Source organism: Dicentrarchus labrax, unplaced genomic scaffold, assembly GCF_905237075.1.
Source record: "Dicentrarchus labrax unplaced genomic scaffold, dlabrax2021, whole genome shotgun sequence".
Lineage (NCBI taxonomy): Eukaryota > Metazoa > Chordata > Actinopteri > Moronidae > Dicentrarchus > Dicentrarchus labrax.
The window spans coordinates 18,130,560-18,154,258 of record NW_026136705.1 but is presented as its reverse complement, the minus strand read 5'-3'; the positions used below and the strand labels follow the sequence as shown (position 1 = coordinate 18,154,258).

General features: G+C 39.7%; 2 protein-coding genes across 4 annotated transcripts; both read left to right on the top strand.

Moving 5' to 3' along the window:
- Positions 1–2,568: 2,568 nt before the first annotated feature.
- Positions 2,569–13,359, top strand: map3k7cl (map3k7 C-terminal like). Of its 2 annotated transcripts, none has more exons than XM_051402220.1 (5): positions 2,569–2,999; positions 3,942–4,052; positions 6,652–6,710; positions 7,948–8,063; positions 12,385–13,359. In XM_051402220.1, exons 2-5 carry the CDS (start codon positions 3,977–3,979, stop codon positions 12,563–12,565), a joined length of 432 nt encoding a protein of 143 aa, XP_051258180.1. In that variant the 5' UTR covers positions 2,569–2,999; positions 3,942–3,976; the 3' UTR covers positions 12,566–13,359. The 2 variants fall into 2 exon arrangements, with proteins under 2 accessions (XP_051258180.1, XP_051258179.1); XM_051402219.1 differs by having other exon boundaries at positions 2,570–2,999; positions 3,972–4,052.
- Positions 13,360–13,965: 606 nt separating this feature from the next.
- Positions 13,966–21,960, top strand: LOC127364164 (transcription regulator protein BACH1). 2 transcript variants are annotated; one of them, XM_051401423.1, is made up of 5 exons: positions 13,966–14,131; positions 14,891–15,139; positions 15,997–17,463; positions 18,505–18,711; positions 18,809–21,960. In XM_051401423.1, exons 2-5 carry the CDS (start codon positions 14,900–14,902, stop codon positions 19,151–19,153), a joined length of 2,259 nt encoding a protein of 752 aa, XP_051257383.1. In that variant the 5' UTR covers positions 13,966–14,131; positions 14,891–14,899; the 3' UTR covers positions 19,154–21,960. The 2 variants fall into 2 exon arrangements, with proteins under 2 accessions (XP_051257383.1, XP_051257381.1); XM_051401421.1 differs by lacking the exon at positions 13,966–14,131 and adding an exon at positions 14,163–14,709.
- The last annotated feature ends 1,739 nt before the right edge of the window (positions 21,961–23,699 follow it).

Below are 23,699 nucleotides of genomic sequence, written 5' to 3'. Positions count from 1 at the left end.
TATTTACCAGTCAAACAAGTTTTCTTTATCACACATTTAAAGCAGGAAGATCTATTGCCTGATAGCAGTGTTTGCAGCACACTGGCCTTGACCTGCAGGTAATCAGAATGAGGGATAAATATGTTCTCAGCAGTTTCAGCACAATTACCTCTCTGTGGTATAAATACCGAAAGCATCGATTCATATTTTTATTGATATTGTTTCATATTTTCATTTTACAAGTCGTTTACATCCTCCTAGCTTTATGCTACATTAGGAGCTTCCACATATACTCAGGAGGAGTAACATGCTCTTTGTCTCTCTGCCACCTCTTGCCCAATCTCTTCATCAGCACCTAGTTTTTGCTGTGCTAAAGGAGCACATTAAGCATTAAATCGTACTACAATTCATTATCAGTAATGTCAGGCCTTTCAAAACTGACCTCCGATTCCCAGTTTTCACCAGCTAATGCAATGACATTTCAAACAGGAAAGAGCAATAAATGGATATAAATACTTTATAAATTACTCGAGTCAAAGGTTTTGTTGTGACATTTCTCTCGGTGGATGGTGTGCACTGGTTTCTGTGCATCCTAGGAGAATTGGACAAGCTTTTCTTAATCTCTTCATGTAATGAGTTTTCTCTTTTTTGCTATTCAGATTAATTCTGGGATTGGGCTCAGTTCAATGTAGTAGCGTTTGGTTGTCGCTAATCTCCTAACCCCATAATTCTTAATCAAAACCAAAGTCAGTATTTTTTTTTATCATTATCTAATCCATCATGAATGAGGCCATGGATTACAACTCTGACCTTGGCATTCTGCACGGCTGAGCAGGACTCTCCACCTTCTCACTAACCTAAAATGACCTCACCTGAACAATGTTGTGCTGTTGGCCAATGTTTCTGCCTTTATGTTGTTATTTCTTTCACCCACAGAAACTATTTGCCTCAATGGTCCTAAAACACAAAGCCCCCAAGCTTTGCAGTGGTGGAGAGGCAAAAGAGAAATGGGGAGAGATAAGGCATAGTGGCATCTGTCTGACAGCATATCAGTAAGAAGGTCAGAGATTATATACCATACTTCTATACATCTGGCATATAAAAAAAAAAAAAAAAAGCGATTTAGAGAGAAATCCAGGGAAGGCATGACGTAGAGACAGCTTAAAGAGCCTGTCTTTGACAACTTAAATATGCCCAAAAGGGCAGAATATTATAGAAAGGATAAATTGTCCACCTTGTTGTATAAAACCAGCTTAGACATTACTTGTAGAAATTTCTACCCCTCTAAGTCTCTTAAATCTCACACATAAGTCCTTCAGACCTGTCAGGTCTGGTTCATGTATCACTACACAATGCTCTCAACTGTACATACAAATACAGGAGAATCAAATCTAAACCATGACTCTAACATAAAAGAGTGGCAGACAGTTGAGTGTGTCCTATCCATCACAATGAGATGAACAGTCCCTTGGGCTGATAAGGCAGGTCTGTCAACAGCCTGTCAATGAAGACAAACGAGGAAGAGGAGGACTCTTGGAGGTGCAGAGCATCATTTATCTCTCTCTCTGTTTGTCTCTCTGTGTCTCACTTTCTTTGCTGCCATCTGAAAGTCGGGCTAGGAATAATTCAGGGAATACTTTCGTCTGCTAGTGTGCAGGTGAAGTGGCCTTACAGATATATAACTACACTAATTATTTCGGAGGGCTGCAGGGCCTAATTAATGATGTTTTTTCTCCTTATAGACTCATCCTCAAATGCTTAAGGTCAATTTAGCATAAATAATATTATGATGTTTAGGTCTATTATGAATTCTGGTCATACATTCATGTCCGCTTATAATAAGACCAGATGGAAGGCAGACTGTGATGCCCTTTACCCTAGTTTCAAGTTGTGATGAAATATACTTTGCAACTGTAATAGGAAGGAAAAACAGCCATGTAAATGTTTTATTATCTAAAAGGCATACTCGAGCTATTTAGCAGTGCATCTCCATAAAGTTGGGAGACTTGCAAGAGACAGGAAACTAATTCAATTTGTTGAAATTGAAGCAACAGACACAGAGATATGCTGATTTATATCCTGTCAAGCTCCAAAACCATGGAATCCTACACTTCCCATAATGCAACTCAACTAATGTGTTTGCATTAGACGTGATCCTGCCTATTAAAAGCCCAATTTATCAAACTCCTCATTCACAGTTTCTAACAAACTATTTTAAAAATGTCTGAATCTTAGTCTGGAAAGAAAGTAAAATGTAAAATATGTAAATTGTATCCCTTTAAAAAGCCTCTAAGTGCCACAGAATCACACTTTGTCTGAAATAGACTGTGTATTGCAAGAAACTCCCCATAAGTATAAAAAGCCACCTGCCTTAAGGTGGGCTTGCCCTGCACTTTATTCCCAAAACAGAAACAGACTTGGATGCTCTATTTTCTTCCGAGAGCTATTATAGCAGAGATGTTCATTCTGAGCAACTGCCTCATTGCACAGCTATTGCAAAGCCAAAGACCTTCCCAGCGGCATGACCGTGTCACTCAAAGCAGTGCTAGAGCTATGGGCATTTTTGTGGGCTAGAGTCATGTCATCTGAGACATTTAATTGGGCCCAGGCCACCACAGGGGGACAGCGGACGCATTCCTCCACTGCCTGTGCCCTGTTGTGTTGCTCTTCGCCGCGTGGCTGCAGTCCGTGGATAACATGTCCCATGCCCACGCAAACTGGATCTGCTGGAGTGCCTCTGACTGACACCAGTGCAGTGAACCCTTTGACTATGGTTGGAAAACTTCTGAATACAAGATAATATAGTTAGTCTCAAGAGGGAAGTGTTGGTCAACTCTTGGACAGATAGTTGTGCCATATCTGCTGAATTTGTGCAGGCTGAGAGAAGAGCTGCGCTTTTCATGAAGAGACCTCAACAGTGGTCCGACCAGGAACAGACAACAGTCACCACTGAGGACGTACACTGCTGATTTTAAACTTTATTACAAGGAATTTTCTTGCTCGGGTTCGTGCTGCTTCAGGTAACAATGACCTGTTGGTCCAGATGGGTCTTTTACAGCTACCTAGTGCATGCTGGATATTGTCCATATATGTAGAATATACTAGTCTCCATCATAATGTAGATTATATGCCTACAATATGTACACTATTAGACTATTCCACTCACTAATACTGTCAATATTTTGATACAATGCATGTTTTGATCAGTCAGTACAACACCAAAATCTGACCTTTAAATGCTTTTCCAAAAACTGAGACCTTAATAAAAATAGTGCTTATTTTCTGGTGTAGAAGGTCATTGAGGCATGTTGTATGAGACAGAGGGTTTACCAGGGTTAAAGCAGGCAAATGCCCAGATATAAAAAGCCTGTACCTTCGCTGGAGGGGGGCATACAAAATCCAGACCTCAGAGCCAGTTTGTCAAAGCTCACTAATTATTTTATTCCCACCGCAACTCTAAATGCATGATGAAACCGGTGGCTGTGTGTGTGTGATCATAAGGCTCTATACTGGTGTGGTTTAATCACATACTTTATCAATGGGTTTGCGGGCTTTTATTCCAACTGAACACTACACCTGCTGAGTTCAGTATTTAGCTTCTCTCTCTGATTAAAATGATAAATATGCACTGTTGGAATAAAGCAGAAAGAACTTACCTACATGTCTCATTAGGGCTAGTCATTAATCTGCTGATTTATTCAATTATTTTATATTGTTTGGTGCATAAAATGTCAAAGAATCGCAAAAAAATGTCCTTCAAAGTTTCCCAAAACCTAAAGTGACAACTTAAAATAGTTTGTTCTGTCCAAGCAATGGTTTAAAACCCAGAGACACACAGTCTACTAGTAGTGATTTCTTTCCCTGATTAATCCCTTTGCCGTCTATTTTCAGTTGATTGACTAATCGCTTAATTATTGCATCATCACTTGTCTTTCATGAAATCCTTTTGATTGTGCTAACAGCTCTGTTTTGTGCCTGTGGCCTCATGAAAGGATAAATGATCACCTCAACCAGAAGAGTGTCTCCTGATAAATCTGAAGTTAGAATTGCCTTCAGCCTCGACAACACATCAGGTAAACACACACGCATATACATACCATAGCCACACTACCATGCGCTCCCTTCACACTCAAATTCACACACACACACACACACACACACACACGTTCCAGTATCTCAAAATGATTGTAACAACTTATTTTGAGTTCCGCCATTGCTCTTTTAACACCTGACAAAGCTTGGAGCTCTACTCTCACTGCATTTCCAGTATGTGTGGAAAACACATGCACAACATTCTTCCCACCAAAACAGATCAGGCACCATCTACCCCCAACCACCCACCCACCCTATCACTTTAACTGTGTTCATTCTTCTGTGCTGTAGCTGAGACAGGTGCTCCCTCTATTTCTGTAGGACCACAGCACATTAAAAAAACAACCACACATGCATGTGCGCAGCTGTGCACTTGCAAAAACACACACCTATGCACCAACACAAGTAACTGCTCAACCTTTATGTAACTAACATTATTTAACTCTTTTAATCGTCAATGAAAACACACACACACACACACACACACACACACACACACACACACACACACACACACACACACACACACACACACACACATACTCAAATGTCTACCCTACCTATAGTGTCAGTCAGGATGTTTTACTGCAGTGGGGCCAGGCACTGGGACAGCAGCTGCAGCTATGCAATGGCAGAGTCAGGTTTCCCCTCTAATACTAACAGTGTCCCGCTGCCTGATTCACTGTTCAGCTTTTAGAACACTGGCCTATATTTATAAGCAGTTAACACTTCCAGTCCTACTCCATCCTTCTGCGATCTCCCTTGTCTTTCTCTTAGGGAGTGAGATGAAGGGCTGTAGTAGGAACGACACACTCAAATCCCACTCTGAGCAGAGATTCAGTGAACTCTGTGACATTCTGTCTGTCATTCATACATAGCAACATGGCCTCTTACTGAATTACTTTTTCATTTTTTAATCATATCGTTGTTCTTGTATTTCTGGCTTGCTCTTTCTCCATTTCATCCATTTGCGTGGATTCAGTTTAGTTTCACCTCGCTTCCCAATGAAAAGTTGTGGGCTTGTGGGTGGGTAGCATGATACATGCCTTGTTTTACTTTTAGTTGTATCTCTGGAGCTGTTCAGGCATAATTTGACTCTAACCTCCAAATTTGTGTTGTCGTCTCTTTGAACTCGTGTTTCTCAGTGGGGGGACTGAGACCTGTGCTTCGTCTAGGGATCATCCTCTAGGCCCCTCATGACTTCATGCCAGGCATAGTTATAACCCCACACTGTGTGTCAATCCTAAGCATGAGAACTGTATTTATTCCACATCATAATTGGCCCCATGGCTGCAGGCAGGCCCACTAATACTCCTCCTTTTAGAAGATTGCATCATCCCAGGATTCTCCACATGTGTTCCACAACTCCAGGGGGACATTACTGGCGAGGCAGAGGCTGGTGCAGACAACCTGTCTGTTTCTGTCTGTCTGTCTGTCTGTCTGGCTGCCTGTCTGAATCTCTCACTGTCCATACATCTGGCCTGTCTGTTCTTTCTGCCCACTGTGTCTGTGTGTCTGTCTGCTCACATAGTTGTCCCTCTGTATTTGTACCCTGCATGTCTTTCAGTCTGACAGCTCATTAATGCTGTACAATAAGAAGCCATGGTTCATTTATTTAAGTGTAGCACTGTGTTGCTATGTTGTGATGTCATATAAGAGACCCCTATAGTGTTATATTTGGGGCCATTATATGAGGCGGAGAAAGGCATTAAAGCAACTGCTTGTAGGACAAGTCACCTGGCTGTACATACAGCAAACAATGTTAATGAAAAAAAAATTTTTTAGAAGACATTATGCTGAATTTACATTGTCCTTCAACAGTAGCAGTTAAAAAGATAAAATATTGCTTGTTTGTCTTTCTGTTTTTTTAAAGGACATAGCTCATAAATGCAACACATTTTTAGTTGTCAATACCAAATGTAGGTGCTTCCTGCAATGCTTCCAATCTTTGTTTGAATCATTTGCTGCATACAACTGTATCACAACATTAGTCTAATCTAGATTTGACAAAATAATCTATGTCCCACAAGTTTGAAGTCTCTGCCGGCTGAATATCGCAGAGTACTTAAATGAAGGGAAATCAAGAACGTCTGGACGGAAAGAAATCAATCTGAAAACCAGCAGTGGAAAGTAGGACTTTTACTTGTAACAGAATATTTTTACAGTTACAGTTTACGACTACTTTTACTTACTTTACTTTAGAAAATCTGAATACTTGATCCACACTGCAGAAAACATACTGTATACCTTGAAAAATAGTCAGCAGTAACGCTGACCAATCTCCATCTCTATGTTGTTGTCCTGTTTTATGTTGTTATGGACCTATGTGTTAAAAAAGGTTAAATAGATGCTTTAATAAAAATAAAGCATACGCAATTTGTAGTAATGCAAAACCATGAAAATATTATGTTAAATTTTTTCTATCATTTACCAATAACGTGTTTTGATTTTACAAGCTGCATTGCACTCTGCTGATTATTCATTGTTCTTAGATCAACATTTAATCAATGACATTTTGAATATTATTATTTTTACCTGAGTTACCTTTCTGTAACTGAATAATGTGTTCTATTTGAATAGATGTAAAAGATGTGGAGGACCTCCCTCAGACTTTCCCGGAACTTGAACATCGATTACAGGTATACAGAACAGTACAAACTGTAGCATCACATTATATTGAACACACCTTACATTGTTGGCAGAGCAGCATGAGAGGAGAAAATCACAATATGGACGAGAATGTAATGACTTTCAATTTAGTGCATGCATCCTAAAAAAAATTATGTTTTGTTGTATTTCTCTCAAACAATGCAACACTAAATGCATTTCCAATTTAAAATATGTTTTCATTTTGAACATGTCTGATCTGTTAAATATTACTTTTGCTGTCATTATTGCTCTCTCCACTTACTGTATAATTAACTCACAACTGAAAGCCAGATAAGACACTCTGGAAATCCCTAACTAAGAGCTGGGCAGTTTGAGAGAAGTATAAGAAGATCAAAAATTAACCTCATTATAGAATAAATCATGATAAATTGGACACTGCAGGCTGATTATATAAGAAGTGTGTGTGTGATGGTGGAATTTTCCCCCTGAAGCTCTACTCTATTTAGGGTAGACGCTGAATGTGTTATCTGTAAAATTAGGAGAAGCTTGGGTTGGGATTATCAACCCTGTAAATCAATGTTTTCACTGTGTGCGCTCACTGCTATTAGTGTTGTCATTGAATTATCCTTCAACAAGTGCCAGCGCTAGGGTCACATAAAGTGCATGTTGGTTTAGAGTATCAAATGAGAACAGTAGTAGCAGGCCAATGAATGACACTTCATGCACTGCACTACAGGCTAATAGAGACCAGCAGGTTTTGATGTTGTTTTTTTCTTGTTTACACAAAATCATGAAATAATAATTATATATAAGACATTTCAATGTATATTACTGTAAACATTGTTTATGTCATTTTGTGATATGATTTGAACGTGCAATCTTCTGATCTAGTGTCAGACATGCTCAATTGTTGTCCTCAAGCACAGCAATGTCATGTTTCACCAGTATTGATATCTGCAGCAGATTTTGTGTTTATTCTCCCATTACTCTAGGAGATAACTTGTCATGGATCAAAGTATGTGGCAATATTGCCTCTGGGGCTCTGTGGAAATGGTCAGCGGATCATTAGGAATTAGCCCTGTAGCTGCCTTTTAGCATAAGGTGTAATTAGAAACAAAGTCAGGGAAAATCGAGGTTTGCTTGGAAAAATGTTTTAATCAATTCCATTCCATGTCAATGTCTGTAGGTGGTGCTGCTTATATAATCTGTTTTGCCTAATGGCCTGCGTCTCTCTGATGTCACATATCTCTCTCTGACCTCTTGCAGCCAGTGCCCCCCTGTGTGTCTCTGGGAGAGAGCGTTCAGGTGTACAAGGAACACTGCAGGATGGCAAGAGAGTTCCACCAGGTCAAACATGAGATTGCTGTGCTTGAGGACCGCAAGTGAGTCCCTCGAAATGCTTTTTTATGAAACAAAAACAAAATGGGAGATCTTGTAGTTGCAACGGTAGCATGTTCAAGTGTCACTGATTGGACAAAGAAGAAAATACATTCAGTCTTACTGTATATACAGATACTCTGTAGTTGTCTTGACAAGAGATGGCATGTAAGTCACAAGGAGAAGGCATTTAAAAAAATATCCGCTTACTTGTACACTATTAATTAATATTGATTTAAAGAGAACCAGTGGTGGAAGAAGTACCATAGTGTAAAAATACTTAAGTAACACTCAAGTATAACAAGTTAAAGTTCTGCATTCAAAATGAATAGTGCACAGGTATAATAATCAAAATATACTTAAAAGTATCAAAAGCATTCATTAAGCAGAATGGCCCATTTCAGAATCATATATATTATATTGCTAGATTATAACTATTGATTCATGTGCTCATCACTTTAATGATGCAGCTAGTGAAGGTGGAGCTAATTTTAGCCACTACTACTACCACTACTACTACTACTACTACTACTGTACTATTTAATCTATAATTATACACATAATTCATGTGTTACTTTAAATATATTTGTATTAATAATCTTAATCTTCAAAGTAACTTGTAAGAGCTGACAGATAAATGTAGTGGAGTAAAAAGTAAAATATTTCCCTCTGAAATGTGTGAGTAGAAGCAGCATGAAATAGAAATACTCAAGTAAAGTACAAGTACCTCAAAAATGTAAAAGCACAGTACTTTTACCTTCTACCTCTTGAGGAGAACAAATGCTGTTGTAAGACTGCAGGGCATTTTGAATCAAAATGTCCACCAGATGGCGCATGGTTATTACCTCCATACAGCCTTTATCACATGATTTACTGAGACACTGTTTCCTTAAAATAACATTTGGACAGGTAATGTATGACTTTGATTGATCAGATGCATTTTTAGTATTATAGTTACTTGACAACAAGATCAAGCATGTGGGAGGAGTGTGGATGTGAAGGTTACACTGTACTCTGAGTTTCTTTGGTTGATTCTGGATCATATTTGGGGAAAGCAGCCGCTTTGCTTCTGCTTTGTTGTTAATATTACACCAACTGAAAACCTTATCAGGTATAATTCAGTGAGAGCTTCTGTATGTTTTAATGTGTTTTAATTTCATATGTACTGTATACGCTTGCACATAAGCAGGGGTATATAACACACACTGTCCCCTGTGCCCTCAGCAGCTGCGGGTAGTCTTAACAGAGGGATTTTCAAGCCCCTTGCCGTTAACTCCACCACCACACCTACACACACGCACACACACAACCTACACCACTTGGCAGTACCTAAATAGAGAACAGCAGGCACACTCTGATATGAGTATAGCCCTGAGTTTAGATAAGAACATGATGAGTCAGGCCGGTAGAAACTCTTGATTCTCTCTTTTCACGCTGTTGCTCATGCCAACACGTACACACAGAAAAAGTCAGATGCACACTTGCAGTAAACTAAAACACGACCCTATTGAAGGCGATACCATAAATCACCAATACCTTTTATTAATTGGAACATTTAATATATTTCCGTGGAAGAGTGAATATTTTCATGCATGATACAATGAATGTTTTCTAACTTCCCATATGGGGAAGATTGCAGTCAGAGTGACAGGAGAGTTTCAGACATACACTGAAGTGTTGCAAGGATGACAACAGGAACAACACTTTAACACACTGTGGAGGGATTTTCCAAAATTCATTCACAGTCTGCTTTTGGTCAGTATAAATACATACTGTAACACTCATCTGTAGTGTCAATTGTACCTCATATAACCAGCCCTCTAATGCAAGTGAACTGAATAACCAGCATAATGTAAAAATAAAAAGTTCTCAAAGCTGCAAAAACCTGCCTCACTTTGAATAGAAACGTTGACTCAGAGATTGTTATAAGGCCTAGTTAAGCCTATCATGATACTAAGTGATTACACAAGAGCCCTATTGTGAAAGAGTTGTAAAAAAAAAGACTTTCTTTTAAACATTCATGTCTTATTAGAAGTTTTAAGTGTATTTTGGTGCATAGGGTAAGGTATTTGAGATTGTTTTATATCTGTTGAGTATCAGTGTATGAAATGTTTTCTTTACGTGCTATTTTTTTTAGATCTTCAGAATTTTTAGAATATAGAAGGGTTCAGACTCTCTGTCTCACCAACAATCACACAAACACATATATGCAGGTACACATGCGTGTTTCAACTTGCTTCAAATTCAGCAGGAACGTAATCTAATGCATCTAAATCACTAATCTGTAAATGACACTATGTTTTGCTTGCACTTGAAGATGTGTAACCCAAAAAACAGTGAAACCATGTATGACTGTAAAGTCATAAATTACAGTAACCACATGCCTTCCTTGCCTCTGTGTTTAATGCAGACATAAACTAATGTTTACCAACTCAGATGGAATTACCAGTCTTAGGGAAATGTGTAAAAACTAAAAATAGATTGTGGATGTGGAGATTTACATGTCATAGTTTCCATCCAAACAGTTTCTTTTGGAAACTTTTATTATTGCTTCCTGCTTGTGGATCTGGTCTTTCAGGAAATGAACTGTCTGAACCTGGTTTTAATGGTAGACAGGAAGATTTAAGAGGATTTACAAGAATATTTAAAATGAATAGTCCATAGTAACCAACTGTTAAATTATACAGAAAAGGTTATTGTATACATTTGACATTCTCTGTATTAAATACGATATTTACTAAAAGTTAATTCAAACAGACATGAGAAAGAAATTGTTTCGAACCACTTGAAACCCTGCTATCACTTTCATATGAATACACTTTTTTTTATATCAAGACAAACCCTAAATAAAAACTTTGGTTATTTGTTTTCTATATTTGTTTAAATCTGCTGTGCTTTTAAACGTAGCTGGAAAAAGTTGTTACCACTTTGGCCAACCTGTTAAATGTATGCGTAATTTGTATGGTCAAAGAAACCTCTGAACAATTGCAACCTCCTTCAAAAAAAAGACCAGTACCTTAACATATTTCATAGTTATGTCTTTGAAGCACCACAGACAGCCTTTATTGTAGAATAGAGACTACTTTTCCTCTTTTTTGATGCTGCTGTTATGTGACTTGGCACTTCCCAGCTGTAATACAACACGGACAGTCACACACTCTCTGAGGCCATGACACGCACATTGTACACATACGTGTGTTTATATGCTTACACTGCGTTTCAAAGTCCAAAGGCTGATCTCTTCTCAAAGTGTGAAATCACTGTTGGCCAGGCGAAGTCAGCTCATGCTGCCTAAACCAGAGCCAGAGTCCTTCGGTTTGGTTTGGCTTCGTCTGGAAAGATAGTTGGGATGGGGGGGGGTTGGGGGGTAAGCATGTTATGTTAATTATTGTGTTATACACATACACGTCCTCACCCTACATGCACTTACAAGACACCAAAAAAATGTTGAGTGGAGAAACGTCCGACAAGAACATAACCTCTTACATATAACATATAAATATAACATTTCATATAAAAAAAAAATGTTGTCCTAAAATCTGTCACAAAAAGCATTCCCTTCCTGAAACAGAACTCAAGGTTCTTATGATCATCTCTCCTGAAGAACTCATCAGAAATGAGGGACATTTTACTCAAAGTGTAGCCCTTAAATTATTATATAATGAGCAATAAAACATATTACTGACTTCAGTCTCCCCTAAATCCCAAACAACATATTTTCTCTTTAGGCAGACCATGAAACCTGCTTGTCTCTATAACTAATAGTAATGTACCTTGACTTTTGACTTTTGGTGTAATTCTGTTCTTCCTCTACATTGAAGCAGTTTTTCATTGGCTAATCTGTTTGTAATGTAGGTTTTTCTTTTTCAGTTTTACACTGAGCATCATGAATTCTACACTGTGTTTGGCAATGGCCCGCCAAATGTCTTATTTACTTTTTCCATTGAGGTTAGCTTTATTGCCCAACAGGATCAATGGTGATGTTGAATGTTTTCCCCCAGCTCAACCCTTCCTGTAAGTTTACATTGTTTCCATGGCTATTTTGGTTTCTCCAGTTTCCTTCCATGTTCTAGAAACAAGATAGCTAATTGCTGTATGAATATGCATGAATGTCTGCCAATTTGGCATTCGCTGAACTGGCAACCTGTTATGGGTGTTTCCCTGCCTACAGCAACTAAAAAAGATTCAGCGAAACAGAAAATAAACAAATGACTCAACTGTCTATAAATTGATGATTTTGGAGAAATGCTGCACTGTTTGTGCATTTTAATGTGTTTTTTTTATTTCAACCTGCTGCTAAAATCTTTATCTCCCTCATCTACTTAGGCGTAAGTTGCTGGCAGAGCTGGTGGAGGATGAGAAGGTTGCCGTGGAGATCGCCCGTCTAGAGGAGGAGTTTCGGCGTCTAACAGAGGAGAACCGCACCTTGGTGACTGTCCACAACGAGCGCGCTCAGCAGCTGGAGAGCCTCTGCTTGACCAATCAGACGAGGCAGGACTCCTCGTGACCTCTGACCTCCGCAGAACCTGAGACCACTGAGCATACAGCTGATGCTCGGCCACGAAACCAAGCATAAATAAAGGCTCAGCTAGTGCTCATTCTACACAACAACAGTCAGTGAATCAGCTAGTTACACAGAAAGGCGCCGTGTTTATTCATGTCTGAGTCATTTGTTTGAACCGCAGACGTACTGTCATCATCAGTTTGAAGTTGTTATAGTGATTCTACCGAGCTATGACACAAGGCCGCTTTTCTTCTACTGTTTTATTTGTATGTGATCTTGCAGAACCCTCCTGGTCGCTTTTGCAATACCTCACAGTGTATTTATACGATGTCAGCTGCTGTGAATGTGACCAGATATTGTGATATCTGTCTCAGGTCCTGTGTAGACTCAGATCTTTTACCTGAGGTCTGTGGAGGGAGCCAAAGGTGGTATGATGTGGTCCAAATGTTGTATTTTAAGGAGCATTTACCCCTCCCTCTCTCTCTCTCTCTCTCCCTCTCTCCCACCCCCAGCACTTGCCTGTCAAGTTCCTGTTACGATAAAAAAAAAAAGGAAATGAAATGTGTTAAGGAGTTGTCAGGGATTGGGGGAGTTAGAGCCATTTGAGAGGAACAGCAAAAGAAGAAGGGTGATTATCGAGTTCACAATGAGTATCTGCCGCGACACAACACCTTTAAGAGTTGTACATTTTTTGATGTAGTGTGTCTCACCAACCTGTCGAAGGGGAAGTATACAACAAGATAAACTGTTGGTTATCGTCCTTGTCTATTAATAAAATGCATTTTATTTTAACACCAGCATCAGTTCCTTAGTTTCATTTCTCCAAGCCAGTTCTGTGGTGTTTGTTGATTTATGACCATATGGCAGCACTTACATGGAAAAGGGAACTAGATTTTTTTTTTTTCATGAGGGAGATTAGCTCATTCTGGAATTATGAAACAGTCACCTGATTGGACATTTTGACTTTGGCAGGCTTCCTTCTTCCTCCTTCAAATCATGTGACACTGGAAGCCTTGTAGTTATTATTATGATTACTCTGTTGTACTTTACTGACTTGTAGCCCAGCTTTGTAGGTATGTTTATTTTTAAATACAAAACTCACTAGCAAATTGTATCACTACACTATTTATCCGGCAGTTTTACTAAGGTACCTCTATAGTCATCCTATCACTTAGATTAATATTTACACAGCCAAAAAAGGCAGTCCACAAAAAAAATCCAAAATATAAAAATTATATGAGGACAAATATTAATTTAGATTAGTTGTAGTCTTTTACAGCTGTGTACTGTTGTACCTATGCCAGGAAGGCATTCTCTCTCTCTCTCTCTCTCTCTCTCTCTCTCTCTCTCTCTCTCTCTCTCTCTCTCTCTCTCTCTGACACAGACACCCACACACACACACACACACACACACACAAACACAACACAAACATAACAAAGAAGACTTTAACTGAGCTCACAGAAAGATTTCCTGCTACCTGGAAAACCAGCAAGATATAAGCCAACAAGGACTTACTGAGAAATATTAACCTTTGGATTAACATAATAGCCTTCATCTTATTGCAACAGGTCAGTTCCATTTTTTGTTTTACACTCTGTCTTTACACAACTTGCCTCAAAATGCACTGCATCTGCAATTAGTTGAGTTGAGTGAAGACAGCTCTAAACCTTAAGACACAGACAATAGACCGTATCCTTTTAAAAACTGTGTTTATATTCTCAACCTCTGCCTTAATCTCTGAATTGTGTTTGGGGGAAATCTATAAAGGGATTTTCTGGGAAAGAGCTGGTTACTTTACCAGACGGATCCAAGGGTGGGATTGGTGTGGACTGGAAAACTGCTTGCTCATTCTATATCAGCAGGAGTGCATGAGTCAGCGCTTGCTCTGTTACACCCAGAGTTCTTGCGACACACACAAACACACACTCTCTCTCTCTCCCTCTATCTCTCCCTCCCTCTCACATACTCACACACAGGCCATGTGACTGAGTCAAGCTCAGTTTTTAGTTTGTAGCTGAGTCGAGATAAGACTTTCTGGGAAACGTAGCCTGGTTGAACGGCATTCCATTTAGACTAACCATGAGTGCTCAACAGCTGGGACTTTAACACTCTAAGAAACTTCAATTTATAAAGTCAGTTTTGTAAGGTAGGCCAGTTTTTGTTATTATTCTAATGTATAACTTTTAAATTATGTATCCTGATAGGGGGAATGGTTAACTATTAGTCTGTGTGTGTGTGTGTGTGTGTGTGTGTGTGTGTGTGTGTGTGTGTGTGTGTGTGTGTGTGTGTGTGTGTGTGTTTGTTTGTTTCTTTGTGTGTACATATAGGTGTCCCTGATGGCCATGTCCGCTCCCCGGTCATCTGTGTTTACATTTGAGTCAACAGTGCATTCCTCCCATGTGCTGCGCTGCCTGGACGAGCAGCGTCACCGGGACAATTTGTGTGATGTTACAGTGGTGGTGGAGGGTCAGAGTTTCAGAGCCCACCGCTCAGTGCTCGCTTCCTGCAGTGAGTACTTCACACAGAGGATCTCCTCCCTGACACAGCATGGAGTGATCATCACTCTGCCACAAGAGGTGAGATGTCACCTGATGATGCCAGATGACAGATAGAGAGTCGGTCACACAAGTCCTGCTGCCCCACAACAACCAACACATAAAAGTGAAGTGAGAAACATGACTGAAGGGTTTATTTCCTCAACAAGTGTTAATGATTAATAGGCTGAATGTTTGAGATTTCTTTAGTAATGTGCTATGCAGTTTAGTCTAAAATCATGACCTGGAGTTTGTTTGCCTTTGAAGGGAAGTGTAGAATTAAATGTACTGTACCACTCTTACTACTTTTAAGCATCAAATTAATTGTTTTATAGTGGTTTCTAGTCTGCTACCAGTAGAAACATCCAAGTTGAACAAAATATAATTCCAAAAGGGGATTCCAATGGGGCTTTAGGAATAATATTAATGTTAAAGAAAAGAAAGGCCAAGAAATGTCCAAACAGTTTGGTCTTCAGAGGAAACGTTTTGAATGTTACTGTTGGTTTAGCTAAGCTAATAAGGCTCTTTTAATCACCAAATCCTCTTTTTAATTTGTTTATATTTTCCACTCATTTATTCCACAAGTACCGTGTTTCTTTTACAAAATGAATTTGCATTAACAAGATTCTTTAAATGAGCCTGCTGGTTCCCAATTTCTTTAACTTAAGAAACTGCAAAAGCCACAGAAACTAGAGTTTTTTTTTTAGTCATGTGTATTGACTGCTGAGTCAGCACAGCCCTGCAATCCTGGGATTTATCATTTGTAGTCAGAGTAGTTCTAATTTCATATCTGGGCCTACAGTAATGTATGCAGGATTATCTGACAGAAAATATTACTGAATAAACTATTGTAATCTTTGAGAACGAACCAGAGGATAGTCATATGTCCTCTTTCACAGGTGACAGTTGCTGGCTTTGAACCCCTGCTGAAGTTTGCCTACACATCCAAACTTCTCTTTGGGAAAGAAGATGTCTTAGAAATACGCAACTCGGCTTCCATACTTGGTTTCAGAGACCTAGACGAGGCATGCTTTGATTTCCTCCTCCCTAAGTTCTTCTCCAGCAGCAAGGGCTCTGCCCCCTTTCTGAGAAAGACCTGCTGTAAGAAGAAATGTAAGAGGCGATTATCAAAGGACAACCATGGCATAATCTCTGACAGTGCATTGTTGGATGAGAAAGAAGTAAAACCAGTTGCTGACTCACCATCTCAGCAGGAAGTGGCTTCGCTCTGTAAAAAATCAGAGAACAGCAAAATGGGAAGTCAGACCAGTACAGGCAGTCTTACACCTGTAGCTGAAGGGACAAATGACTATTTTATGCAGTGTCCAAAGTATCGCAGGCAGCTGGCTTGCGTAAAGGAAACTTGTGTCACAGACAAATGTATGAAAAGTCCAGCAACTGTAATCAAGGATGACTGTAATCTCTCCTGCTCGCCCTGCTCCAGCAGTTCCAACAGTAAGAATGAAAGTGAGGTTGAATTTCCAAGGAATCCCACCAGACAGAGCAATGAGGCGGCTGATGAACCATGGAAATTTGAAATACATGACAAGAAAATGGAGGCCGGTGTGGTTAAGAAAGAAACAAATGAAAGGCAGGGAAAGTGCAGTGAGAAGGAAAGAGATATGGATATAGGGGAACACATCAGCTTTTCAGACAGAGCCAATGTCAAGGCAGTCTCCTCAGGGCCAAGCACAGTGCTGGGTGAGAGTTCATCAGGGTTAATGTTGCACCATTGCCCCCCGAAGACCTTTGGTGAGGGCCCTGCAATCACTGGGTCACTAGGGCATGAGAGGTTTGTCATGGACATGACAGAGGGCAAGAAAACAAGGGACTCTGGTGTACTAGGGCCAGTATCTGTTCATCAAAAGGCAGAGGAACTGGTAGAAAATGAGTGGAAAAGGGCAGATGAAGAGATGGATTCTGGCTGGCTAGAAATAAGAAAAGGAGGACAAACAGGCAGCATGGAGAGAGTGGCCCTGCCAGTAAATAATGACAGAGAAAGGAGCACCGTGGAAAGAGACGTGGCCGAGCATTTAGCCAAGCAGCTGGGCTCCGATGTGGGCTTGTCTCAGCTGAACTTCCAGGACCATGATGCAGGAAGTTCCTCTGACACCGGGAGCGGACAGGGACGGAGCACATCTTTAGAGTGGCTGAACTTCCGCGTCAACCTCAGCTCCACAAGCACCAGCTGTCCCTTTTTCCAGGAGCTGGACCAAAGCAAATGTCTGTGGAAGGGAACAGAGCTGTCTGAGTGCGAGGGGGCATCTCAGTCAGGCGTATCATCCCTCAACTCGGGGGAGGATGGAGACTCAGAGACAGAAACAGAAGGAGACAGCGAGTCATACACGAGCGAGAGGGCCAGACAGGTGAGCAGTTCAACTATGACTCAAGTCTGCTATGGCTCTGCAGCTCTGCTCTGTTCTCTTTCTACACATCCTTCCTGCTGTGAGGTTCACGTTGTGCTGAAATTAATCTGAGTCAGTTAGCGTCAGCAAGCTCACCCTTCCTGTATATTACTGCACTATGTTTGTTTTAGATAAGGAAGTTAGGTACAGGTACAAGTAGAGATGATGTGTGCGCGCACAGTGTGCTTGTGCCTTGTGAATTAGTTCAGAGTCCAATTCAGCTGAAACTGACTCAGCCTGTTGAGTTACCAATGACTACAGGCGACACAAACAATGGGTTTGAGTGACCCTCATCCTATACTCCACATTGTTTCGATTTGAATGAAAGTGTAGTGAGGGTGCAGATAGAGCTATGGTCAATTCAGAGGACAAACAGTGCTTGTATTTACACTAGATAAAACACTATAAGATTTATACTGTTCCAATAAACTGGTGAGTGTACATATCCTGTCACACTTTGGCAGAGGCAATAACCCAGTATAACCCGACCTCTGATTTTAAAAGTTAACTGCTTGTTTTTAGAGTTAATAATTAACAGCTTTGTAAAAATATAACTGACTATCGGAACTCCATATGCTTTTTTGCCTTGCTTTACTTCTGTTTGTCCATATACAGCAAGCTCCACACAGATGATGGATCACTGAATATTTTAGCATTTCATTCTTTGTAGTTTAATACATTTAATTATGTCCTAAAATTAATTTAACATGTTTAAATACATCTCTACAAGCCTGCTGCTTTAAAGCAGGTTTATGTGTACTATACTTGTAGGTTAGTCAGTTAGAGTGCCTTCAGTCTCACTAATTCAACAAAACATACATTTCCATCAATCTAGACTAGTTTGTAAAAGATACAGTCACAGTATTACACATGACGTCATTAAAAAATATATAAAGCACTGATTTTGGCTCGGTCTGTCTTTAAGGGGAGGCTTCTTTGATGTAGATATTCTCTCACTGTGCTCTCCTGTGTAACTATTATGTCCTGTTTGGGTGTCCTCAGGTGCAGTTACCATTTTCTGTAGACTGGATTGTGGATCTCAGCAGAAACGACTTTCAACAGCTGCTTAAGCAACAGGCCTTTACACGTGAACAGCTAGAGTTTGTCCACGATATGAGGCGGCGCAGCAAGAACCGCCTTGCAGCTCAGCGTTGCCGCAAGAGGAAGCTAGACTGTATCTATAATCTGCAGTGTGAAATCAACAAGCTGGTAAAACACAATTTCTTTTTTTAATCAGTAAAATGTTTAAGCCACTCATGGTTTGCAGATGTGTTAATCAGATTTGGTTTTACTGCATGTGTCGCAGAAGACAGAGAGGGAGAAACTGATCATTGAGAAGAGCCAGCTGGGCCAGCTGAAGTTGAAAACATGTCACAGTGTCTCTGTCTTATGCCAGAAGGTCTGCAACGAAGCCAACCTGCAGCCGGACCAGCTCCAGGTGTTAGCCAAATACACCTCCCCAGACTGCCCTTTGTCCTCTTTCTTTCCTCACATAGACGCACTCCTTTCACAGTCAGGGTTGCCACTCCAGCTCCAGCCTTCACTCTCGGCCTCTTTTATGGGCCTTAATGACTATAATAATGCGTCTGAGGCGGCTTCTTCCAGCTCCAGCAGGGATACAGTTACAGGAGATGGTCAACATTCACTTTAGATACACATCCGGCAAATCATGCTGCAGGTGTATACCAAACCCATACAATGGAGCCTGGAGTTATGATGTCAAACATAAAGGTTACCACTCTTTATCATACAGTATCTAAGGACATTACCACAGACTGTTGCCTGAGTACAGGCTGCAAAATGAAGCAGGGGTATACTTGTGATCTCATCATAGTATGATAATACATTTATAATGAGAAGGCCATAATCAACGCATGTTTTGAGTAAATCCCTATCTTTTCAATTTAAGGACTTTTCCACCAATTATAAGTATGTGATGACCATGTTTCCAGCTTCGCAAATAGCTTATTACAATTTGCTTAATGGTAGAAGGCTAAAGGTACCCCCTTACAAATCAGCACAGCCAGGGTGCATGTTGAGAATGTTAAGATTTTAGCATTGAGACAATCACAACTTTAATCATAAATCAAAGGGAACAACAGTCTGTATATTTGTAATGCGCTTCACTGCTTGATTACCTCAGGATTAAACACTTCATCCTTATATACTTTAATTGTTTTAATAAACATTTTGATACAGTTTGATACAATAAGCTTCTCAGGTGTTAATAGGAAATTCAGTACCTCTTGCAGAGAATGTTGGTTCTGCTCTCTCTGTGTACAGGGCAATATAAAACTGCATTCTGCACCAAAAACCAGACAACTCAACAAATAGACCTGACATAGTGTGCCGTGTTTACCCTCTGGTCGTGTGTCTGGCTGTCATATTTCGGGATGTCATTGTGGTCACTTAATCACAGTGACACAGCTCTTCTAGGTTCCACAAACCTCTCAGAGCTTTTGCTTTCACTCACTAAAACAGACCTCACAAATTTGCCTAAATATGTTTAAACAGCTGTCTCAAGATACTAAAAACATTAATGCATGAACAAAATACACTTTTATGAGAAAAGCTGCCTCACACTGTGTAATGAAAACAATCGATGTCCTACATTATGTGTCTGTCCCGTATTGTGGCAGGCATTAGATTCTTGTATCTATCTACCTGATTATCTTGAACACCCTCAACTAAATTACTGTCAAGGGTCAAATGAACACTGTAGCAATAACTCATTAATGAATGCAGTACAAGCTGATTTATCTTTTTATTTTGTGCTTCCCATGCATTAATTCATTTTCTGTATCTTTTCTGTTGATACGCACTTATAACCTTTCACCTATTTTCTCGCTGCTTATAGTCGATATTTGACACTCAGGACAGCTTTGCAACTTCTCTTCTATCAAGTTTCCATGTACTATATGTGTGTATATTTATAGATTTATTGTCACTCATGATAATCATCACAGTGCAGCTGTTTTTTTCTATTAAAATTATTTGTGTATGATATGAAATGAATACTGTAAATACACATTCAGAAATCCTGTATGTATTGATTTTTGTTGTTGTAAATATTGAGTCACCACAATGTATTTTTGAGGACAGTGGGGTTTGAGGGCGCTAAGACGTCTAGTGATGGTTAATGACTTAAGAATGTTTTTTTAGACTATGTTCAGTCAAAGTAAAGAATGATAACGCCGGTGCTTATTGCCCTCTAGTGGCAGTGCATGTACAGTCAATGGACTTACGGCTGTATAGACGTGTGCTACCATATATGCTGCACATACTGCTCTTCTACTGTATTCCTTTATTTTTTGCACATGCAAATCACTGTATCTTTTTATGACAATGTCCAAATGGATTTCTGCATTTTTAAGTTTTTAAGTAAAAAAGAACCAATCAACATTAAAACAGAAAAAATAATGCTTTCAACAGTAAAAGGTGTTGCTATCATCCTCCACTTACTGTATGAAGATTACTGTTGTGCTGAGCAGTGATAATGAAAAACCATCAGTAAGGTTAATGAGATGTAAAATCTGTCGGTGTTCAGTGTGAGTGATGAATAGCGGTGCTCATGAGGTCTTCACAGAATTCATATTTCAACTTGGACAGATATATTAATGATTTAATACCGCACTTATTATTTTATGTTTCACCCTCCTGAATCTCAGTCAGTCTCTCAGTCTCCCCTCTGTTACCTTTAATGTACTTTTGGAGTTCCTCTTTCTTCTCACTCTTACATCACTCCTCGTCTCTCCCTCGTTCTCTCTCTGGAGACTATTTTAATTAACAGAGACGGATATTTCATCTCCCAATTGTATTATATGTGAGCAAACATAGTGTGATGATTAGAAAGCTATACTGATATCTGTAAATCACAGTGATGTTGGTCATTCTCACCTGCTATTCATGCCCCCATCAAAAGCGAGAATTAAAAGAAGATCAACTTGGCCTAATAGATTTTGGCACTAGGGAGTGGGAACCAAGAGTTGCTGAGGTCCCAGGGCTTAAAGATGAGAAAGTCACCGTAATAGAGGAGGTAATTTGCTTGGGAAGGCATGTGTTGGTGTTCACACGCTGTCATTAAGTTTTAAATCCAGTCACACTCAAGTGGCTGCACTTTGGTTTAACATGTGTGTGCCTGTGTGTGTGTGTGTGTGTGTGTGTGTGTGTGTGTGTGTGTGTGTGTGTGTGAGTGTGTGTGAGTGTGCGCGCGGGCGTGTGTGTGTGTGTGTGTGTGTGTGTGTGTGTGTGTGTTTGTCTGTCTGTGTGTGTGTAGGTGTGTGTGTGTGTGTGTGTGTGTGTGTGGACATCCAACAGTGTTTATCTTTCCGCAGAAATGAGACATCTTGGGAGACACACTGTATGAGTCAGTCCTAATGATATGTCACCCTACTAAGCCATAAAAGTTCAGTTGGTAAAATAAAAGAGAGGTTATGCCAGTAAAAATGATAGAAGGTGGATTGGTGGCTTGTTTACAATCAATCAGCATCCTTAACTTTATCTATGAATGATTTTCAAGTTACTGTAAAGTGAATAAAAAGCATGTGGTGCTGCTAATTTGACAACAGATGGCACTACATGAGCAATTACTGATGGGGATGAGAGCAGGAGGAAAGACATCAGTTCTAGTCTCTTCTATCATCTTGAGTTCTTGTTGCTGAATTATGTAACTTTCCAAAAGACTGTTGGTCTGCATGTGATTAAGCTGGCTGAATGTGTTCCGATCTAATAGAGAGTTATTATCTGATAATCTGTGTGAATTCTGTCTGGGAAATGTTTCAAAGGCAGTTGAATATGACCCATTTGATGTGTCTGCTTGTGTTTACCAGCATAAACCCTTGATGAGCTGTCTGTAACCTTTTGTTGCTACAAGACTGAAGCATCGCTTTTCTCCCATCTCGTTTTCTTACTACCTGCTTCTCCCCCGTCTCTCTCCCTTTTTCTCTCTGAGAGAATATGTGGGTGTTTTCTGTAGGTGGTTCTCTGGCAGAGCCTGAGAACTACAGTGAACACAATATGTTAGGCTCATAATCCCAGTAATGAATAGTTAAATCTGTGCCAATTGTTGTCATAGCAAGAGTTAACAGACGAAAACTTTGGAGAATTTTCTTCTAAAATGAAATTAAAGTTTAATTGTATTGTTTTTATTTTTAATTGCATCTTCTGAAATGTAATTACCCCACCCACTCTCACGACTTCATCAAAATTAAGAATATTATAGAACTGAGAAGTGAGCTTCATATTTCTTATTATTCTTGTTTCTTAAACCACCTTGCTTGATGAATTGCCAAAGTGGTTATATAGTATTTTTGGATCATTTGATGGGTTGTTGGTGGTGATGTCTTAACATGAGCCAAGAGCAGACGACCAAATCTAATCCCTCAAGCAGAGAATAATCCACGCAGTCATGTGGCTCCCTAATGAGAACCTGAGAGTCCTGGATCAGCCTGAGGACGACACACACACACACACACACACACACACACACACCTATACACACACACACACACACACACCTATACACACACACACACACACACACACAAACACACGCACATATTTCTTAGAATAAACTAATAACATTTGGAAGCTGATTCACTGTCTCTTCTAGTAATTTGTGAAGCTTTGCTGAAGTACTACAGTGATCATGAGGCTGAAAAATGGTTTGTACCCGATTATTAGATTAGATAGCATGAGTGTACTTGGATGTCACTTGATATGAATGTGTCACAAAAACAAGAACTTTTACTACTTTTACAATAAATAATGAACAAGAACAATCCACAAATGGTGTAATTGTGCAGTGTACTTGTGGGGACAAAACAGTAAATTATGCAGTGTACAGTTCAAACATCTATAGTGTGATGCTGTTGTCACAAGATGCTTGATGCCACACAACCTCATGAGGAGCAAAACTAACACTGTGAAATTGCAATCCTATGCAGAAGGCATTGTTTTATTCCATCAGGCCCTACTGTGCATGCTGTAAATTACTGATCTGACACAGTAAAACGACACTGTTGTGATCAGGCTTACAAACAGTGTGCAAACACTGTTAATGAATAGCAACCAGAGGGAACAATGTAACATATGACATTATACACTTAATGAAATTCATGTAAACGTCCACATAATGCAATTGATTTTATCCCACTTTACCTACCTTGCCTTTTACAGAAGACACTACTATCAAGTAA